Source organism: Cyprinodon variegatus, unplaced genomic scaffold (assembly GCF_000732505.1).
Source record: "Cyprinodon variegatus isolate N-32 unplaced genomic scaffold, C_variegatus-1.0 Scaffold97, whole genome shotgun sequence".
NCBI classification, from domain to species: Eukaryota; Metazoa; Chordata; class Actinopteri; order Cyprinodontiformes; family Cyprinodontidae; genus Cyprinodon; species Cyprinodon variegatus.
Genome location: NW_015150550.1, coordinates 1,208,345 through 1,228,857, shown reverse-complemented (window position 1 = coordinate 1,228,857; position 20,513 = coordinate 1,208,345). Strand labels below are relative to the sequence as shown.

The 20,513-nt window shown below is 36.1% G+C and overlaps 1 protein-coding gene across 1 annotated transcript in view; it reads right to left on the bottom strand.

Moving 5' to 3' along the window:
* Positions 1-9,024: 9,024 nt before the first annotated feature.
* Positions 9,025-20,513, bottom strand: part of cdh13 (cadherin 13) — a 462,542-nt gene continuing 451,053 nt past the window's right edge. Inside the window, exon 15 of the mRNA XM_015374092.1 lies at positions 9,025-10,602. Coding sequence (XP_015229578.1) covers positions 10,595-10,602 — 8 coding nt within the window. The 3' untranslated portion in view covers positions 9,025-10,594. The remainder of the gene's footprint in view (positions 10,603-20,513) is intronic.

Genomic DNA, 20,513 nt, shown 5'->3' with positions numbered 1-20,513 from the left:
GTCCTCTAGGGAGCTTGGAGTCCCATTTCTGCAACTGGGTTTTGTTGGGTACGGTTTAATAAAATACTAGAGTTATTTGGCTGTAAAGGCAGAGTGTATTCTATGAATGTTTGTACATGAGTCAAGGCATAAATAAGAAATGCATGCTTGAAAAGAGCAGCTCAGCATGATATTTCTTATATATTGTGGTAAATATTGCAAAGGTCAGGCTGTAATATGTGAAACTCATAAATTCTAAATATACAGTCTCCAGGTTATTTTGCTCAAGTGTTCATGAGTCTACTTTATTGACTAAAGGCGACATTAAAAACAGTGAACAGAGCAGTTAAAACACATGGATTGCAGAGTTGTGTTTTTTTTTTTTTTTGTGGAGTGAAATCTATTTGTATTATTCTGAAAAATGTCAACACAGGGATGGGTGATCTCATAAGTATTTAAAGCAGCAAAGTAAAATAAGTAATCTCAGCAAACTTTACTAGGTCAATAATGGCTCACAATTTCTTGCAGAGGATGCAGCCAATGTTTTATGGTTATATTTAGTTAATTAATGAGTGCTAAAAGCTACTATATTCAGATCTCAACAGCAATCTTAGCATTACCCTGTTCCTTGCACAAATTATAGTAAAATTATTTTAAAATATATCAATTTAGAAACATCCATTAAAAAAATATTTTATTGACATTACAGATATTAAACCTTTCATGTATTTACCAAGTGACTTTTTTATGTGTCATTTTTAATGTTTCAATTAATAATTTATTTAATCAGAAACCAATTAACTTTAGTCAGCTGATTCTTAACCTTCTGTGATTGAGCTAGTAGCTTGCAAACATGTGGAGACTCCTCATAATTCGTCTTTGGTCATATTTTGGTAATCAAAATGAGATTAGCATATAAGAAAAGACATTAATATTTAAACTATGGTAGTGTTTTAGTCCTTAGTGAAATAAAGCTTGTTTTAGCTTTATAAACAACAGCTCAAAATAGGTGGCTAGTGTACCATGCAGCCCATCTTGTGGTACATAACAGAAAACACAAAAATCCGTCCCTGAATTTGTCGGACCTTTAACCTCTGCCTTTTTAATTTTTTTAAAAGGCTGAGTTACAGTTTTGAGCAGCCTAGCATGTCAGCCCTACACCACAGGCGCAACTATTTTTCCAGGTGCGTCATACCAGGGAAATTCTTTGTTCTCCCAAGCTCCCCTCCTCCAGTCACTTTAGGTATGTGAAAGTTCCTGAAACTCAGAGAGAAATTTTATGAACAATCTTTTATACAGCAGCTTGTTTTTGAAGTTAACCAGAGGGGGGCACTTAGCTTTTGTTTAATTTCTGCAGATCCTGGTCATTAGCGCGTGGCTGTGATGTCATATCTAACAATACAATTCTCAGGCAAGTCTCACAGAAAGAGACAGAATTCCCTTGAAAAACACCAAACTGGGTGTTTTCTCCTCTAACACAGTTGGGGGCAGGATTGCATATCCTGTGGGAAGGTTTTGGAAAGTTTGTGGAAATGGGGGGGTTTGTAGCAATTGGAGAAGTGATGTGTAACCAGCTGTGCAGCACATATGCCTCCTCCTACTCCAAATGATAATGTTAATATAGACACAAAAAATAATATCATGGTTTTTGGCCAAACATCATTATAAAGTGGGAAATATGGAATTGATTGTAACCTAATGTTTTCAGAGAGGATATTTTGCATAATACTCATGCAGAAATTTGTATAGGCAAAAAGAAAACATTTTCTTTTTCCTGCCATCATGAGATCAAGCACATGTTTCTTGGTTCTTGCTTAGTATATAATTAGTTTAAAAAGAAAGTTGGAAAATAAAGTAAGTAATAATACCTCTGTGTTCTTTTTTGTCCTATAGTTCTACTGGGACAGTCAGACTTTATAACTTGTTCACCAAATTCACAGTATCTTTGATTTCAAAGATAATTAATCCTCGCTCTGAGTCAAAAGTTATTGTTTGTATTACTTTTCTTTCTTGAAATGTAAAGAATACATCATATTAAATAAAAACATATTTAAAAAAACATTAATTTAACCTAATCTTTTTAACCTTGTCTTTTGAGTTTCAAATGTTGATTTACATAAACACTTTTCACAGCTTAACTTTTGCCTCCTGAGGTAGATGAAAAAGAAAATACAACTTTGATAAAGCCTAGGGTTTGTAGGAATATAGCTGTTGTAACTAAAGAATAGAAATGCATGCATGTGGACTGTATGTTCGAAAAGTACTAAATTTGTGAAAATATTTATTATCAATACTATAATTATACTATAACATTTGAAGGTAAAATATTATGCCTAATATTTACTGCAGCATAATTATCATCTTAGAATAACACTAGGACATTTAATGGGGAGGACAAATAAAAGCCAAAGCTGGATTGTTGCTGTAAAATGTAAAATACTGGATTGTTTATTTCTTTCCTTTTATAAAGCAATTCTAAATCATAACGAAAATTTAAAAAAGGAAGAAAAAAAAGTAATTGTGGCCTGGTTAGTGAATGTGCATGCTCTTTATTCAGCAAATGTCAGATTAAATCCATGTGAACAGTATGAAACAGTTTTGAGGCAGAGTGATGGAATTTCGGCCTTCATTCGTTTTATTTACAGAGAAATCACTTTCTGCTTAATTCGACTCATGAAAACTGTAAGTAAATGCATTGTGCATCTTAACTAAGACTTACACAAAGAAATAAAACCTTTAGCCTTTTCCTAGAGGTTGCCCATCATCTCCTAGTAAGATGTAATCCTATTTCATGTAACTAAGAGCACACTCCTCCATATGACTCTATTCTAATCTGATCTGATTTAATCAAATATTTATATCATATTTGTAATTTCTTAAATATTAATGCTTTATTTTGCGTACCTACTTCTCCCTGTTCAGGGTCACTATGAGCAGCTGTCATTGAGAAGAGATAGGTCAATGTTGACAAACACAGAAACTAATGGAGCAAAAACCCTTAGGCAAACTGAGTTCACCACATTGTTGGGATTAGGTTCACTTATTGATCTAAAATTGATGGTCTCTCCTCAACAATCCCTGCACAGCTTGAATTTAAACCTTTAGGGAAAGAATTCTATTTTAATTCAACTACAACACAAAACAGTTTTGTAGCTCTTGCAAATTCATAATTATTCCCAATATAATACTTGGTTACCTGGTACAACAACAAAACATTCTAAATAAAAACAGAAGTAAAATAGCAAACCAAATGCTGGTTCTCCTCGAGGCTGTCTTCTTTTACCTCTGTTATCCCCCTGTGCACCAATAGCTGCACCTCCAGAAACGAGTCCTTCAAGCTCCTGAAGTTGGCCGATAATTTCACCCTCATTAGACTCACCTCTGGGTAGGAAGAATCTGCCTACAGAAAGAAGATTGATCATCTGTTGCCCTGATGTAGCCAGAACAATCTGGAGCTCAATGAAATGAACACAGTAGAAATGGTCATGAACTTTAGAAAAAGCACATTGTCATTCTGCCCTAGGATTGGACAGTGAGAATCGTTTATTAATCAGAACCAGTTCTAACCTTTCAATTCACTGTTCAATTTCAATTCCTAGTTTAGATGCACATTCTGCTGACAGCAACAGAAGTCACCCAATATCAGCAAAGAGTAATCTACATTAGAGTTTTCGCAGCAATCTGTTTGTATTGCAGCATTTTAAGGTGTTGCTTAAGGTTTGATAAAGAAATGAACAGTTTGCTGCCTGTGACACTGATTTTATTATGCAAAGGACAGTGCAGAGTTGACATGACTAAACACCGCCAAACTTGGAATGAGAGCCTTATCTTTCACCCTCTTCGGTGTTATGCCTAGATAGGTTTTACCTGAGGGAATTTGTCCGTCTTGTCCGTCATCTGGAGGGAGGGCAGTGTCTTTTTATGCTTATATACTCTTATGGGCAATTTATGCTTCTGAAGCATAGCCTCTGCAACCGTCAAATCTGTCTCCTTGCACGGCACGCCCCCGTGCAGAGGTTCTGCAACCGTTGTCGGGCACCTCAAAAAAAATCCTGACTATGCGTCGGACGGTCGCAAACCTGCACAGACCTCAAGCGGAAGTGCGAAGACAAAACACAGCTATGATTGGTCCTTGGTATGCCTTTCCGGCTGTCTGTTTGGTTGTCCTTCTCGATTCGATGTTGGGGCGCACCATTTTTAAAAACCGAGGAACAACTACAATGGACAACTACGACGAAAGGTTAATCGAGGAAGTTTGGAAGTACAATCCAATGAAGTTGTCACGACTTCTCGAATACGCTCCCCATTGCGCTTTGGCGGGAAACTGCTTTGCGTCCGTAGAAATTCCAGACAGACAGTGCAGAAGCATACCAGCAAAACTTGTTCGCGACCAGAACCAAGCGACATTTGATGTGTGCTTGGGTCTGGTGCAGTAAACAACACTGAGAATATAAATGAATTTAGGATGCCATCCTGGTGTGCTGCTTTTTCCTCCAGCTTAGACAACGTCTAACATTGCCCCACATCGGAATAAGTTCAATAAAATAATTAAATTGTCTTATACGACATAAGTACCTGTAGCATCAGACACTGGATATATGTAAGAGATACATGTTTGCAGTTCTCTTAAGCTGCTTTAGAGTGCCTCTATGACGAACCCTTACCTTTGGTTCAAGGTAAATGCTGGTCAGTCAGTAATGCACACTTTGATTTTTGTAAGTTGTTCTTCACCAGCAGAGATATTTCCTTTAAGTTACAGTCAAGTTGGAAGATAATCTAAATTTAGTTTCTTTACACATTGTTTTTACAGGTCTGACGAACTTAGCCGCTCTATTTTTGGCTCATTAAAAGATACAGTATGCAAGAACAAAAGTATTTTTCCACAAACACTGTTCTTCTAACTGAAAGCAACATTAATGTTTTCTATGGGATCAGACTCTGGTCCTATACAAGTAACAAATCTGTGGAGGGGCAGGAAGATTGGAGTAATAGTAATAAGACCTTCCAATGTCAAAGTTCGCTTCAGAAAAATCAACAAAATACAAGCAAAAACATGTAAAAAGCTGATCAATAATTATGAGGAGAGGTTGATTGCTGCACTGAAAAAATGTGTTTTTCTCCCACTGATTACTGAAAACGGTAAAAACCATTTTTATTAAATGTAACTAAAAGAGACTTTTTTTTCAAAGCTGATGCTCATTATGAATAATTTTATAATCCTCAGACATTAATTATTTCCCCTAACTGTTCTGGTTGAAATAAAAAACTTTTCAATCTTAACCTCCAGCACCAAAAAAAAAAAAAAGTACTTATTCCCTCTTTCTCCAGGATGTCCTTTGTATCCTTCTCTTTTTCTTTGTCTAAAACCAGTGCGGTCTGTCCCTGTGCAATGCTTGACTGATTATTTTTTTGGGAAAACAACTCCTGATTTGGCATACAGCTACACAAAAATATGAGAACAAAAACTGAAAAATGTTGTTGCATTATGTTGTCGTATAGCATAAAGGGTTGGGTTTCTTTCTGAAAATGGCATGATTTAGGAAAGGTTTCACAGTGCAAGGATTTGCAAGCATCTCCATCATCGAGTACACAGAAAATATAAAGCTTGCTTGGAAAGACTGGCCAGAAACATGCTCAGTATGAGTTACTGCACTGAAAAAATGTAAATACTATTATGTTTTTCTGTCCTTGAAGCCAAACTTTTATGGTAAGGCAAATTAATTGCCTGTAACTGGTCTCTTTTTTGCACAGTTTCTGGATCTCTTTCTAACCAGTTTGTCTAGTATAGATTTAAAGTAGTCTTCTTAAAATTATTTACTGGCTACTACATATACAAGTGGAAAACGTGAAAAAAAAACAAATATGATAAAGAAAAACTAAGCAAAACAACACTCAAACAGTAGGGTAGAAACACCGACAGATACAATAAACAGAAAAAACCGACAAGAAGTTTCGAATGTTGGTTGGCTTTTAACTGCTGAGGAGATGATCAGTGACATTAGAATAAACTGGTAAGTATGACTAGCAGAGTAGAATACAACTGAGTAAAGGCTAGAACTGAGAAACTGAATAAAAGGGACTAATAGTAACAGAGATCAACCCACTGGGATCTACAAGAGCAAAGAAACACCTGACTGACCCAAGGACTAAAATGTATGAAGTGAAAACTGGTACATTTTGGAAAAATACTTTGAATTCCATCTCAATTTTTTTGTTTAACAAAGACTTTCCCAGTGAAATGTGTTCTGTTGCCTAGAATATGTTAATAAGTGGTATCCCCATCAACCAGAGATGGAAGCTGAGGTGGTTTCTTGCAAAAAACAACAACAAAAAACCCCCCAGATAACATCAGGTAGAACTCGCATGAGGAGCAAAGAAACGATGATGAACCAGCAAAGAGTAACTAAGGAGGACTTGTATATATGGGAGACAGAAACAATGGGGGGACTAAATAGCAGATGAGGAACAGGTGTGGACAGAAGAATCTAGAAGGGAGCTAGGGGAGGGAGATTGACACCAGAGGGCAACAAAGAGCAAACAAGAAATACATAAAAACTCAAATACAACCAAACACAGCTAGAATAACACAAAAATGGAAATAAAACCGAATAAAAGTAGAAAAAGAAAATTAAACAGAACCAAAACCATGGCACTCCTATTGATGGAAAACTTTAATGTTTTGAAATGTTGTCTGGACGGCACAGTAAAGGACTTAACTTGGTGGGTAAACAGTTTAGCTGCAGATTGTGTGCAGTGACACCATTATGGATAAGAATATGAAGGAAAACAGTTGAATGCTGGTGGGCAGAATAGAGAGAGACCCTCTGGACCAGATAAAAAATGTTGCTGCAGCAATTATAGCCACAATTTTTAATGACCTATTTAAATTTTTAATAGAATTTTTAGATAACTTAACATTCCTGAGTTTTAGTGGAATGAGAGGGAAAATGATGATAAAGCAGTTACCAAATACCAAATAAGGATATTGTGTTAATAGGAACTCAATGGTCATCAAGTAGAGAATGGGTTAGTTTGTGTGGCTGAGGTGGAAACAGCGGATGGAGGATGCCGATATCCAATCAGAGTATGGTCGTTATCAATGTTTCAAGAACTGAACTTACGAGGAGGTTTAAGGGGCAGATGCAAATGCTGACAGAGCCATAGAGAAGCCAGACCTGGCTAGAAAGACAAAATGGAAAGGATCAAATCTGAAAACACAGACAAACAAGCAAAACATCTTTCTTTTTCTGAATTTTTGTTTACAAAAATATCTTGACATCATTATAATCCTGTGGGCCCTTAGTTTGACAATAATATCTCCAAGAGTAGTTTACGCATCTCATATGAATTATTGGTTGATATACTGCAAAATCTCCCCAGTAAACCAAGACAAAACAAAAACAAACAAACAGAAACGTTGAAATAAAATAAATATTTTATTGATGTTTCACAATTTAAACTTGGCTAAAAAATCTAAATAGCAAATTTGTCTCTATGTGAGCGCACATACAAATAGAAATATTCCCTGCTATTCTTTTGACCAAAACATTCAGATGACTGTTAGATATCTTTAAAAAAAAATAACATTATGATCCTATGAACCTGCTGAGGACCATCATGTTTTTAGAACACCCACTGAAGCTGGTGGTAAATGCAAGCACTTAGCAAACTGGTGCTGATAATGACTAATTAGGTGCAATTTAAAAAATAGCATTTTGTCAAAGTTGACAGCAGGAAAAGGGTCAAGCTCTCTGTGCTCAGCAGCTGGAGCACCACTTTACCTTACATCCTGAATTATCTCTTACCTTTAACAGTCATTTATCAAATCTGCAGTACAAAGTCAGACATTAAATAACCTCACCAGACACTTTGCACAAAGTTGAACTTACTTTTTGGCTTTTATGATCTCTTCAGATCCTTACAAATTCATGAAGGTATTAGTTATTTTTTACAAGATAGCATCACACCGATGCAGCAGAGCTGTTGTCTGAAACATCCATTGTATGAACCTCCTGTTCCATTACTTTGTTCTTTTGGACTGAGATTAGCCGATGGTAGAGACCGTTGGAGAACCCATTGCCATGTTCAAAAAAGTTGTATGTTCAAATTTTTCCCTTTAAAGCATCGTCCTACCATGTCCACTGGATGTGCTGCACAGCGGTTCTTCAACCAGGTTAAATTGAGATCTTCAACAGTCAGGTTTAACATGCACCCAAAGGGAAACTGGATCTAGGAATCAATGGATTATTTGACATCATATATCAACAAATGAGGAATCAAGACTTTATGTTAGCATCATTTTACCAAAATCACCAAGTAAAAAATCTATTTTGTGCCTTCGATCCTCATCCATGGCAATAGAGTTGATTAAGAGGCTCAAAATGCTTGTTTACATGATCAGACGCCATCTTTCAAGTCATGTTTGACTTTCCAGGTTATCCACATTTACTCAACAAACAACCTTGTGAGCATCATGGGGATTGTTGTAATAACAATAACAGCATATTTCCACATATTCTGACTAATTTCTGTTTGTTTAGCTTTTGAAAATAAACTGAATAGGATGCTAAATATAATAGATACAAATTTTGCACAAACTCCAAGTTGGTATTCATTTGAGTCACAAAGCCACATGCTTTTTAATCATAATCCTTCAAATTGATTATTGGGTTCTCAGACTCCAGGCAGAGATGAAATTATCAGCACCTGATTGGGCAAATCAATGAGCAACACGGAGTACTCGGTCTGCAGAGCCGGCCTATGAGCGGGTAGCATTGCAGAACATTAATAACACATGTACACAATAATATTACCACTTCAGTGCATCTAATTGCCCCTTTTCCATAGCACTTGGCTCTGAGTAGAAAAATAAAAGATCTTTATGTAGATGCTTCTTCTAGTTTACCTTTCAACAGAAAACAAATATATTTACAAAACAGACAAATATAAGCATTTGCTAAAATGATTCTTCCAGGATAAATGCATGCATGATCCCTTTCAATCCTTTAGAGTCAACAGATGTTTCACAAAAAAACAATGTGGGAACTTTCAGTAACGGCTTTATTAAATTAGTGCAAAAGACAGACAGAACTCATTCATAATGTCCTCTTTAGTTTAAGTTGGTCTTCCAGACAAACCTATACATGGCAAGTTTCTCCAATGAATGCCAACAACAGAGAGCAAAACTATCCACCAAAACCAAATTCTTTGTTTTCTTCTTACACAATTTCTTTTGACTTGTAATGAGAGATGGACAGAGAACAGGAAAGGCAAAAATGACGGGAGATCCAAACCTAATACAGCTGCAATCAACAAAACATCACTCCTGATTGTGCAATTAATCACACATTAAAAAGGAAAACAATAGAAACTAAAGAAAACAACTAAATATGTTACAGTAAAACAGTGAACACAACAATAGCTTTAGAAATAGTTTCTAAATTCACAGAAAAAAAGGGTTTTCAGTTTTTAAAAGTATGTACTGTGTGTATGACAAAAAATGTTGCAATCAAACTACATAAGTTAATCAATACTGTATATTTATACAATGGTAAAAAATAAAAATATTTATATAATAGTACTTTTTTTTAAGGTTCACACCATTACTGTAAAGATTTACTGATTTCCACTCCATGACAACTAATGCAATAGGAACAGAAGCAAATTAAAGAAACAACTCCAGAGTCTCTTACTTTGAAGGCTTATGGCTACAACCTTGTCCTAAAAGACCACAACCACCGCAGAAAAAGAAAAACAGGTTTTTGTTCTTTCTGCTTCAAGACAAAAAAACAAGAGCAAACACGGTCTGTGACGAGAAAACAAAAGAACACGTCAAAAAAAGTCACCGCTCTTCAGCAACCAGGACAGCAGCTGAGCCGCTGCAGTGTTCGCTGGCCCGGCGATGGTCACGCAGGTCAATAAAGGACAGACAGGTAAGGAGACGCTTATACGCAGTCAGGCAATCTGCATTGGGGAAGGGGTGGGGGGGACACAGGTGAAAGAGGTAGCCATGAAGGGGGGAGTGGGCAAGGTGGGGGAGATCCATGGGTGTCAACAAGGCTAACAACTGGAGTATTACGGTTCATAAAGAGTTAAACATGTTTTTTGTCTTACAATATCATCATTGACATTCTTTCAAGTATCGCCTAGAGATGTGGCATGATGCCAAGAATAATGCTAACACCCACTATATTTCTGTCACTGCAACAGAGAGGTGCCAAATGCAATACAGTGACAAGTTGAAAAAGTAAATTATAAAATCAATGATGGATGAAAACAAAAAAATATAGAGAGAGAGAAAGATGGAGGAGTCAGAGTGAGAAAAAATAATCTGAAATCAAGACATGAAAAGGCAGGAGAAGAGCAGGCGAATCAAGAAAAAGATGGAGAGAAAGAATGAAGAAGCAAGAAGTCATTCTACTAAAATAACATTAGTGATATACAGCTGCTGTGTCAGTGAGAATATTCTATATTTGCTTGTTTGACTCATTGTGGAGAGATTTCTTCTTGCTGCATCTTCTTCTTGTCCGTCTCTCCTAAGCCTGGGTCGCGTGGGGGGAGATAAGTCGTTGCTTTTCAGTGTTGCAAAAAGGACTATGAGAGGTTTCAGCAGAACTTACAAGCCTGGTGGGAGGAGAATTGGATGAAAGGAAAGGGGGTGAAAGGAACAGGGGAATATGGATAGGAAAGGAAGAAGAAAAGTATAAAAAAAGTGTTATTATCATCAAGCAGAATCTGTTATATCCAACATGTGACTGAACAGGAATGATGATTTAAAAGCACATGAGCTTAATTAAGCTGTACCACAACATTTTCCACTTTCCAGCTACGCCTTTTTCTTTTTGTTTTTCACTTTGGAGTTTTTTTACTGTAGACAACAGTCAGAATAATCCCAGTTTGGAGAAATTCAATGACAAACTAAAAGGTGCAGTGTAAACTGCAGCTTTTTAAGTGAAAACATAAACTTATGTTTTTGCTTTTGTATTTGGCATAAATACAGTAATAAATAAATAAGCATACAATTAATTGCCCTCAAGAATACAATAAACAAATAAATGTAGGTAGAAATTAAATCATACAGTGAGACATTAATGTATACAGTAGCTATATCTCTTTTAATTAGCTTTTTATTTATTTGCCTTTGTAATAATTACCTTATTTATTTATTGTCTGTTATAATCTCCTACTTTATTTATTTATTGCTTATTTTTTAAAGTATTTATTTATGTGCATGTTATAATAATTTTTTCTGTTGTATTCTTCGTTTGTATTTTTTTACACTAACATGATTTAGTGTAAATAAGGAAAGGGTTATCATGCACATAAATAAGTAATAAAAAAAGCAAAAAATAAATAATAATAATAAGATTATAACGGACAATAAATAAATAAGGTAAGTATTACAAAAGCGAATAAATAAATAAAGAAGCTAATTAAAAGAGATATACATTTATGTCTCACTGTATAAGTTAATTTCTACCTACATTTATAATTTGTTTATTGTATTTTTGGAGGCAATTAATTGTATGCTTATTTATTTATTTAGCATTTATTTTATTTATTTTTAAATATGGCAGAGTTGGTCCTCCATAATGTTAACTCTAGACTCTAAGCAAACTTTTACTTCTCTGCTCTACAAAGATTACGTTAAAGTTGCCACTGCAGTTAAAATACAGAAGGTAAGCCACATAACCTCTATTACCCAAAATTCAAAGTCCATTAGGATTAATATAAAAGTATTGCAAATGACAAGGTACAGTTCGGATTACTTCTGTTTCCCTCAGTGATGCAAAGTTATTAGCAAAATCTGAGGCAGGTGCAGGAAAGTGCAAAGACAGGTTTCACCTGAGTGCACTCACACAAACCTGCTGCAGCATGAAATGTGATTTTATTGACTGCCTCTCTGCCAGCCATCTCCACATGGTCTGCTCTATTCTGACATGAATGGAGATGGAGGAGCAACAACAGGCAGCCTCATTCCTGTTTGAGCTTCTCTTAGATTTAATCTTCCTCTCTTCCCCCTTTTGTCTCTTCTATGACATGAATTCAAGGTAAAATGGAACGTTATACGTTTGACTTCTAATTATGTTCTTAAACTGCACTCAGGAACAAAGCAGGAGGTCTCTAATTGTACTTCACATATGAGCATTTGCTAAAAGCTTCACAAGTGCACTTACAAGTCCATGAACTTGTTACACTTTTACTCTTTGATTAAAATGAATTGATTTAAAAGTTTTTATTTTAGCTCCAATATTATTTAAAAATTGTACTCATTTAATGCATAAGTTTGAATGTGTTTTTGGATGAGTGGGGGTTTGAGGCTGTAGGTTCATCGGACGCTGGTACTAAAGTTATTTCCACATGTAAATTTACTTTCTGTGAAATATGCTAATAAATATACTTAAAAGCAAAAGTTGAATATGTTCTCTGACACCTGATAAAATGTTCAATGTCCACTTCAGTTAACCGGTCTCTTCTATCTCTAGGTATAATACCGTATATAATATTTAAATCGATTTCCTTATAGAAGCGAAAATAAATGATACGTTCTAAAGTGCTGGCAGATCAAATCTTCACATGGTAAAATCTTATCAATTATATATCTCATATATTCTCAAACAGGAAAACATCAACAACAATTTTTTTCTTCCACACACAAGATGTACAAAATAATGTTGCCTCTTAAACAGCACTTAGAAACTTGTATTCAACAGTGCAGCAGAAACTAACAGTCATGAGAGTCAAACAAAGATAAGCCCCATCCCATGCTTAAGATCTACGCCTATCTCAAAAAGAATCATATGCTAAAATTCAAGTAGGGTAATTCAAGTAGGGTAAAAAAAAAACTAGTTTTGAAAATGATATGCATCTTTACATTAATTCAGTTGAATATTGCTTTAGCTAAATCAATAGAGAGGATCTAAGTGCCTAATCAGGCTTTAAAAAAATGATAGATTAATCTTCCCTCATGCTGCTCCTCTGTACTGAGATCTCAGATGTTTCTACAGACATGGAGGTCACTTGGTTGTCTGGTAATCATGAGCATGACCGTTGCTTGAACTGCCAGTCTCTCTAAGTCCTCCTCGATTCCTTTGATTTTTTTTCCCCTTCTTGTCTTCTTTTGTTTCTGCTGTTTCCATTGTTTGGTAAAACCTCCTACATTCAAACGGCCATCTTTTTTTTCCCTTCTATGCTTCTCAGTCATCTCTATGTCTGCTTAGTGTGCCATTACCATTTGGTCTGGAAGTCAAGCCTTAATATCCTTTGGTTGGTCTGAAATTTTTCAGACTTTAGAACTGGATCAATGTTAGCTCCACCCACTGACTTAAGACACCTAAACATCTCTTGCGAATTTACTACAGATAATTCAGACCAAACTATAAGTATAGAGGCTGGATTTGTACATGATGAGTGAAACAACTGAAAAGTATAGTGGATAATTTTTTGTGAATTTTTTAAAAGACCCGCCCTTTCCACTTAAAAAAAACAAAAACAAAAAAAACATGCTCTGTTTAAAAGTTGATGTTTGCATCACTCAAACAAGCTTATTTTGCAAAAGAACATTTGCATTTGTTCTACTATGTCAGACTCAGCAGCGATAAGTGAAAATGGGGACGAGCACGTAGGACGGCCTTACGTAAACATATCACCAGAATGATTGACAGTTTGGAGGACCACCTAATTTTAATATTGGAATTAATTTACTTTAAAACAATTGCACTTAATTTTTATAAGTTTAAAGTCATATTAAATTATTTAATGGCACAGTCAATTGTATAATTTTCCATTTTATAATTTAATGGTGCACTTAAATTATCTATTTATATGCTGATGTGTTTTGAGAACAGAAGTAGAACATTTAATGGAACTTAAATTAATTTCATTTCACTTTCATTTATCAATTATATATTTAACTCTATTATAGGCAGTGACCCAGGCTTTCTACAGCAATGTTTTGGTGCTGATGTTGATGTTATTCTCTATTTCTTTCCTTTGTTTCTTGATTTAGTTAAAATAAAGTGGATCATAATTTCAGCTCTAAAATAAGTCTGACTTTTTTGGTTATTGATCTGATCTTTTAATCCCTGTATCATCCTGGCTGTGATGATGACTGTTGCACTGACTGACTTACTTCCTGACTTTTATATCTATCTCTCCATAATACATGAGATTTGAACTAAATAAAGTTTGAATTTAAATACAGAGTTTAAAAAAAAGAATGGCAAATCAACAACATTTTGCTTTATTTAACAGGATTACATATAAGCCTTGCATTTTACTACTAATCTTGCAAAAAGCATGCATGGTGTTGCAAGCATGAAGGTGGAGATTAGTCATAGCTTCTGTGTCTTCGTAGTTTTTTCCCTTTATATTCATTTCTGTTTGTTTCTGAGCAGATTGTGCAACTTCTTCCTCTTTCAGCTCACAACTCGTGTTTTGTTTCACAGGATCACAGTAGGTGTCAGTCAGACAAACGTATGGTGCAGTTTGACTGCTGACATGCCAATATGTCCCGGCGTCATTTTTCTTTCTTTATCCCCCCTTGTCTCGTCCCCTCTCTGTGAGATTAGAGAGCCGTCTTGAGGAATGCGAGCTATAATTCTAGCAGACACTGTGAAACCAAATAGACTTGAAAAATTGTGAAGCGATCGAAGCGTGCCCGAATGAAAATGAATATATAATGTGGAAGATGGTACAGAACGGGTGGAGACGGTTGTTTTTTATGTTTCCCTCAACTCCCCCCTTCCATAACGGCCAGCCACACTTGAAGGAAACTTTAAACTCAAAGTATTGGCTTTTCAAATATAATGAGATTCCCTGGTGGCCCTGTCTCACCTCACAAGAAGAACTGGATATAAGAGGCAACTCTTCCCTCTGGCTAAAAAGTGAAGCCCCTGACATGAGAATACACAGCTGAATCAATTCAGCGCAGCTTTAACACCGACTGTGGAGTCGCCAGCCAGAAATGGATGAAAGACAGCATTTGGTAGAAAGAAGCAGGAGAAAGATGGAGTCAGACGAGTTACATATTATCACTTTAACTGAGGTGGGCTTGGTAACAAATGACTCACTTTATATTACAACCAGCAGAATCCACCAAATGTGGCTCTGCAGTGATTAAGGGAGGGAAGGTCTCATAATGACTCCTGCTGCGTTACATTGCCTCTTGATGCATGTTTGCATGTCGGGCTGTTGATCCATTTCAGGCATAAACCCACAGAGATGCAAACTTGTGAATAAACTGAGTGAGCGTGAGGATTCATCACCCCAGGCATCTTGCTTTCACATACAGTCGATGCTTAGAGAGAAAAAAAAAAGAAAAAGTTACACATCATGCAAAAAGTAGTACAGTAGGAAGTGAGAATATTTCTTTTTGAGGACCATAAAAAGGAACAACAAAAAACAACAACAAAAAATTCCTATGGAGGAAAATGACTAAATAGAAAAGACAAGGTCACTGAAGTTGACTTGTCGCTAGTTCTCTAAAAAGTGTTAGCCCAATGCATAAATGTCAATTTAACAAGCTGCAGGAGAAGAAGAATAGATCAGGACGCCGGACGGAACAGAGACCTTTTCTGTTCCTTTGCAACCCGCGGAGCAGAAAGGAGGGTGACAGTTGATTAGCTCAGGTATGTCACGCCCGCAAGGTATAAACAGAGGCGCTGTTCCATGAAGACGAATCAAGAAAGATTCTGTCAGGCTAAACTGAATATAATGAAAGTTAATAAGCCCAAAGCCGCTCAAAGCGTAAAGACAAATTAGTACTACATGCATTTAATATTCATCAACCAAGCAAACTGAGTAGATTTTAGACCAAACATCTTAATGTAAAAAAATAAATAAAAAAAAAATAAATAAATAAAAAAGACCAATTTGCTGCAGGTTGATTTCAGCTGAATGAATGAATCATGACTGAAGCGTAAATGAAATTGAACTCATGGTATCAACATCAGCATGTGGAGAGTCCTAGAGTGTTGTAGTTTCATGCATGGCTCAGTCACGTTTTTATCAATTTGCCATCATGGTGGACAGAGCAGTTTCATGCTTGGATGAGGGCCTATGCAGGACTGTAAGTTAGCCTCCTCTAATTTAACCATCCAGATACTACAGATCCACTGAACTCCCTTTATTAATGTTTAAACTTAATTTTTTTCATAAAAATAGTTTTTTTGTCACATTTAAATAAAAAAAAAAGAACAAAAAACAAGTCCTAAGTCTTTCTTCTGAAGAACGGGCAATTAAATCCCAAAGGAAAATAAATTAGATTTGAAAGGAAATTTTCTTTTGCAGCATTTCCTCATGTTTTTCGATGTGCCTAAAATCATTCTTAGACTTGTTATTGTAGATTTGCTATTCAGTGTATTCTGCATGTGTTAAAGTTATGGGAAAGGGGGTGAGTGCCTGCACAGCCCTTTGCATCATTAGCACCTTGCCCCCTCAGAATAAACAGAAAGCGACAGGAAGCTGATGACAGCAGCTTTGCAGCCAGTACGCTGTGTGTGAACTGTCATTTCACTTGCATTTCACCATGTCATCGGCTGGTAGATGATAAGATATATAATGCCATTGCAGTGTATGTGGATATATTAGAAACTAGTCTGGCTTAGCATCTGCAGTAAGAAAACTGTGAAAACTATTCATGAACTGTGTCCTGCTCTCACAAGTTTTTTGAAACATTACGGCTGACAAAACAATTCACACAAAAGCAATGCTTGTTATTAAAAACTTGTTTTGTACTTCTTGCTATTAGAATACCAAACACATATTAAAACTAAATTTACAAAAAAGTAATTTAGTTTGAGATTATTAAAAAAATGTTGATAGTGAGGTGAAAATTTTGATTTCTCTTCTTTCATACATTAATTTATCTTATTTACTCACTATAAAAATTTTCACTCCCTCTGTTTCACCTGCAAGGCCACAAATTTCTCTGCATGAGGATGTTTGTAGACCAGATAAAGCTTCTTCCCATAACAAACCAGATTCTTTCTCAAGGTTTATTCATAACATGTTACTGTTAATCAAAGTGTCTGTAATTTGTTTCGACTCTTCTACTTTCCATTGAACAGGGCTAAATGCTGTGCCATAAGGGCTGTATGATGAACTGTTCTCTCTTTGCAAAGATATTATGAATAAAAAGCCGACTGAGGGAAATCCATCGATCTAATAATAATAATAATAATTAATAATATAATTAATAATAATTTTTTCCAACTACATGAGGTATATGTGGTTCTGTGTTGTAGTGAACTTTGGGCTGGACAATAAAACAATAAAGTATATATGAGGATATGAACATGATCAATAACAAAAAAATGTTAAATAATTATTGATTAAAAGCTCTGGAAACAGGAAATGCAGAGCCAGCTGAGGTATTCTGGGGAATCTAGTTTAGAGGAGAGCATCTCAGCTCCCACTGCTTGGCTAAGTAGCAACCACATGCAAAGTTGCGAGCTCCTGCTCCTGCTCTCTGCCTTATTGTTTGAAAACTACAGTGGATAGTTTAAGGAATGCGCTTGCCAGCAGAAAAGAGGAGGGGTATTGTCACCAGTGTGGCATTATTTCTGATATTTAAAGTCTGACAAGAGTCAGATCTGCAATCTATGCCTGGTTGCTGTGCCAACCAAATCAGGCAACGCAACAAACTTCTTTTAGCACCGAACCAGTGTCATCTGCTGGAGTAGTGTACCATCAAGCCATCCTCATCTGCCGGTAGCAAGGAGGAAGTTTTATTATCAGTAAACTATGTTAAGTGTTTATTGAGTTATTTGGAGTACAGTAGTTACTACTGTTTGGTGCTGGCATGTAATATGTAACATATGAAAATGGCATTTTGTTTGTATCCCAGGTGTAATTATTTGCTAAATGCTTTGCATGTTACATTTAACTGAACTTTATTTGACAGTTATTGACTGTTGCATTATGCTATTTTAAATAGGTAAAGCCAAAGGTTAAATTTAAAATAAATGCCTTTAAGTTAAATTCAGCCTTTCCCCTCCTGTTACTTGTTTTGCAGAGTGTAAAAAGTTTCAATAAAGATCAATATGAAACCTTATATCATGATATGCTTTTTATCCATATCATCCAGCCATAAGTGAACTCAACTCCTATTGAATCTTTGTCTCATAAAGGGTCTACTAGCATGTTTTACTTTAGCTCACTCTATGGAAGTCAGGTGTAGTGTATTGTCGGGGTGTATTAACCTGACTCCACCAGATGGATTTGCTCCACATATCCATCTGGAAACCTTCGGTTGAAGTAATTTTCGGAAGGGGCGAAAATACTGGTTAGCTGACTGGTGATAGACGGGCCAAATAAACCAATCAGATCAACGAAGCATATGACGTACTAACAGAGCGACGAGCATATGACGTACTAACAGCCAGGCTACTTTTGCCGAAACCAGTCGGGAGAAGAGCAAAAACATCTTTTCCTCTGAGAAAAGCCTCCAGAGCAGTGTTTTGCTCTTCTTTCAGTGAAGAAATACTCTGTAATTCCGATAAAACTTGCTCGATAGCCACTCTAACGCTAGTTTCATTGGCTGAAGCCGCCATGTTCTTTAGACTGAACTGTCGCGCTTCTCGTTGCGTCACACCTCAACCCGCCTCAAAGCCAACGCTGATTGGACGTTCGTTTGGTGAACGGCTCCAAATTTTCTTCAACGGAGAGTCTCCAGACTGATTAGCGAGTGAAATCTTGAAAGCTCGCGAGATCAGGATGGTCTCAAGAGGCTAGGGGTGTATTGGGTTAACACGCACAATAAAATATTCTTTTGAACTTTATATATTTGTTTATCAAAATTTATCTTCTTCCGGGTCACTCTGGTCTCCTCATTAGATGTTCTGGCTTGGAATCTTACTAGATTCCAAATTAGGATATAGTTTATGTCGCTGGTTGTCATTGAACTGTCGCTGAACTGTGGATCAGCATTTTACCTACAGTCAGATTTGCTTCCAGAGCTGATTCTTTCAAACTATCCTATCGTATTGCATCAAAGTCTATTTTATGTGTTTGTTCTTGGATCTTTAACGTGCTATGCTGTGGGGATGATTGTCTTCAGTAAGCAACCTAAGCAGAGTGGAGTTGATAATCCTAACACACAACCCTGGGCAGCAGGACAACAACCGTAAACAAAGAGCTGGCATCTTAATGGATCAGGTGAAAAGATCCTTTCGTGTTAGAAAGGCCTAGTTAAAGTTCAGGCATGAATGAAACTCAATCTGTGGCAAGTTTGATGTTTACAGATATGAACAAGTTCAGGACATCTGATCACATTTGAATGGCTTTTTATGTTTAATGCTGACTAACAGTTCTTTCACACTTTCTATTCTTTACTTACTTTTACTTTATTCTTTCTTTTTTCCCGTTTTATTCTGCAAGTCCTAGTCTGAGTGAAACCTTATGAAATATATTTATGAATACATATGAAAAATGCAAAGGATAGAGCGCAACACTGTCCAGGACATATTTCCCCAAGCAGATTTATCATCTCCTGTCATATTATTACAACACTGTATCCTACACTAAAATAACAAGTACTGCTGACAATAAAAATGGTCCATAATTTCCAATACAGAAACCTTGAGGTGAGGTGTACTTTGTTCCTTTCTGCCAACAACAATAATCCCTCCATCTGTCTATTTTTAATAAGTTTCTAATCTCTTTCAGTCTCCCATGCTTATCCTTGATGCTCAATACAAACCCTCGGCCCATCCCCAGTCCCTCAGAGGACCATATCAATTCAGCATACTGATACTGTTTTCATATATGAATTATGCTAACACAAACATACAAAATACATGCAAGGAAAAGCTACAAGCAAGAAAAAAACAAAGACAAGAAACACTGCAAACTAGCTCTGTGTAACAGATGTGTGCCATACTACTATAAGCAGAAAATTGTCAACTTATATGGTACCAAATCATAGACATCATTATGTATTAATGCCTATAGACCCTTTGCAAAAAAAAAGAAGGGGATTCCCACCCAGGGGACATTTGGAGTGAAGAATAAAAAGGACACTTTATGTGTGAATCTTTTTTAAACACTTAATCTCTCTGAGTATCCAGCCTTTACTTAGCATCAAAGTCCCATACAGTATGCGTTGGTGATTTAATTCAATTCAGTTTATATTTATATTAGTATTTATATTAGTATTTATATAGCACCAATTCAGAACACATGTTATCTCAAGGCACTTTACAATTCAACCAGATCAGTGGTGTCAAAAGTTCACACATTTGTTACTTCAGTAGAAGTATAGATCCTTCAGTTTAAAAACACTCTGGTAAAAGTTGAAGTATCAACTTGACCTCTTTACTAAAGTAAAAGTGAAAAAGTATGCTCCAAAAACTACTTAAAGTATAAAAGTATAAAGTAACCTTTAAGAAAAAGGCCAGATGCCACTATATGAATTAAAAGCTCAATTTTTCGACTATTGCAATCCTCTGAGATAGGGCCAAGGATGAGGGAGGTCTTGTTGGTCTCCGTCTCCCGATACGCTCTCGCCTGTGTCCGACCTTTCAGACATTTCA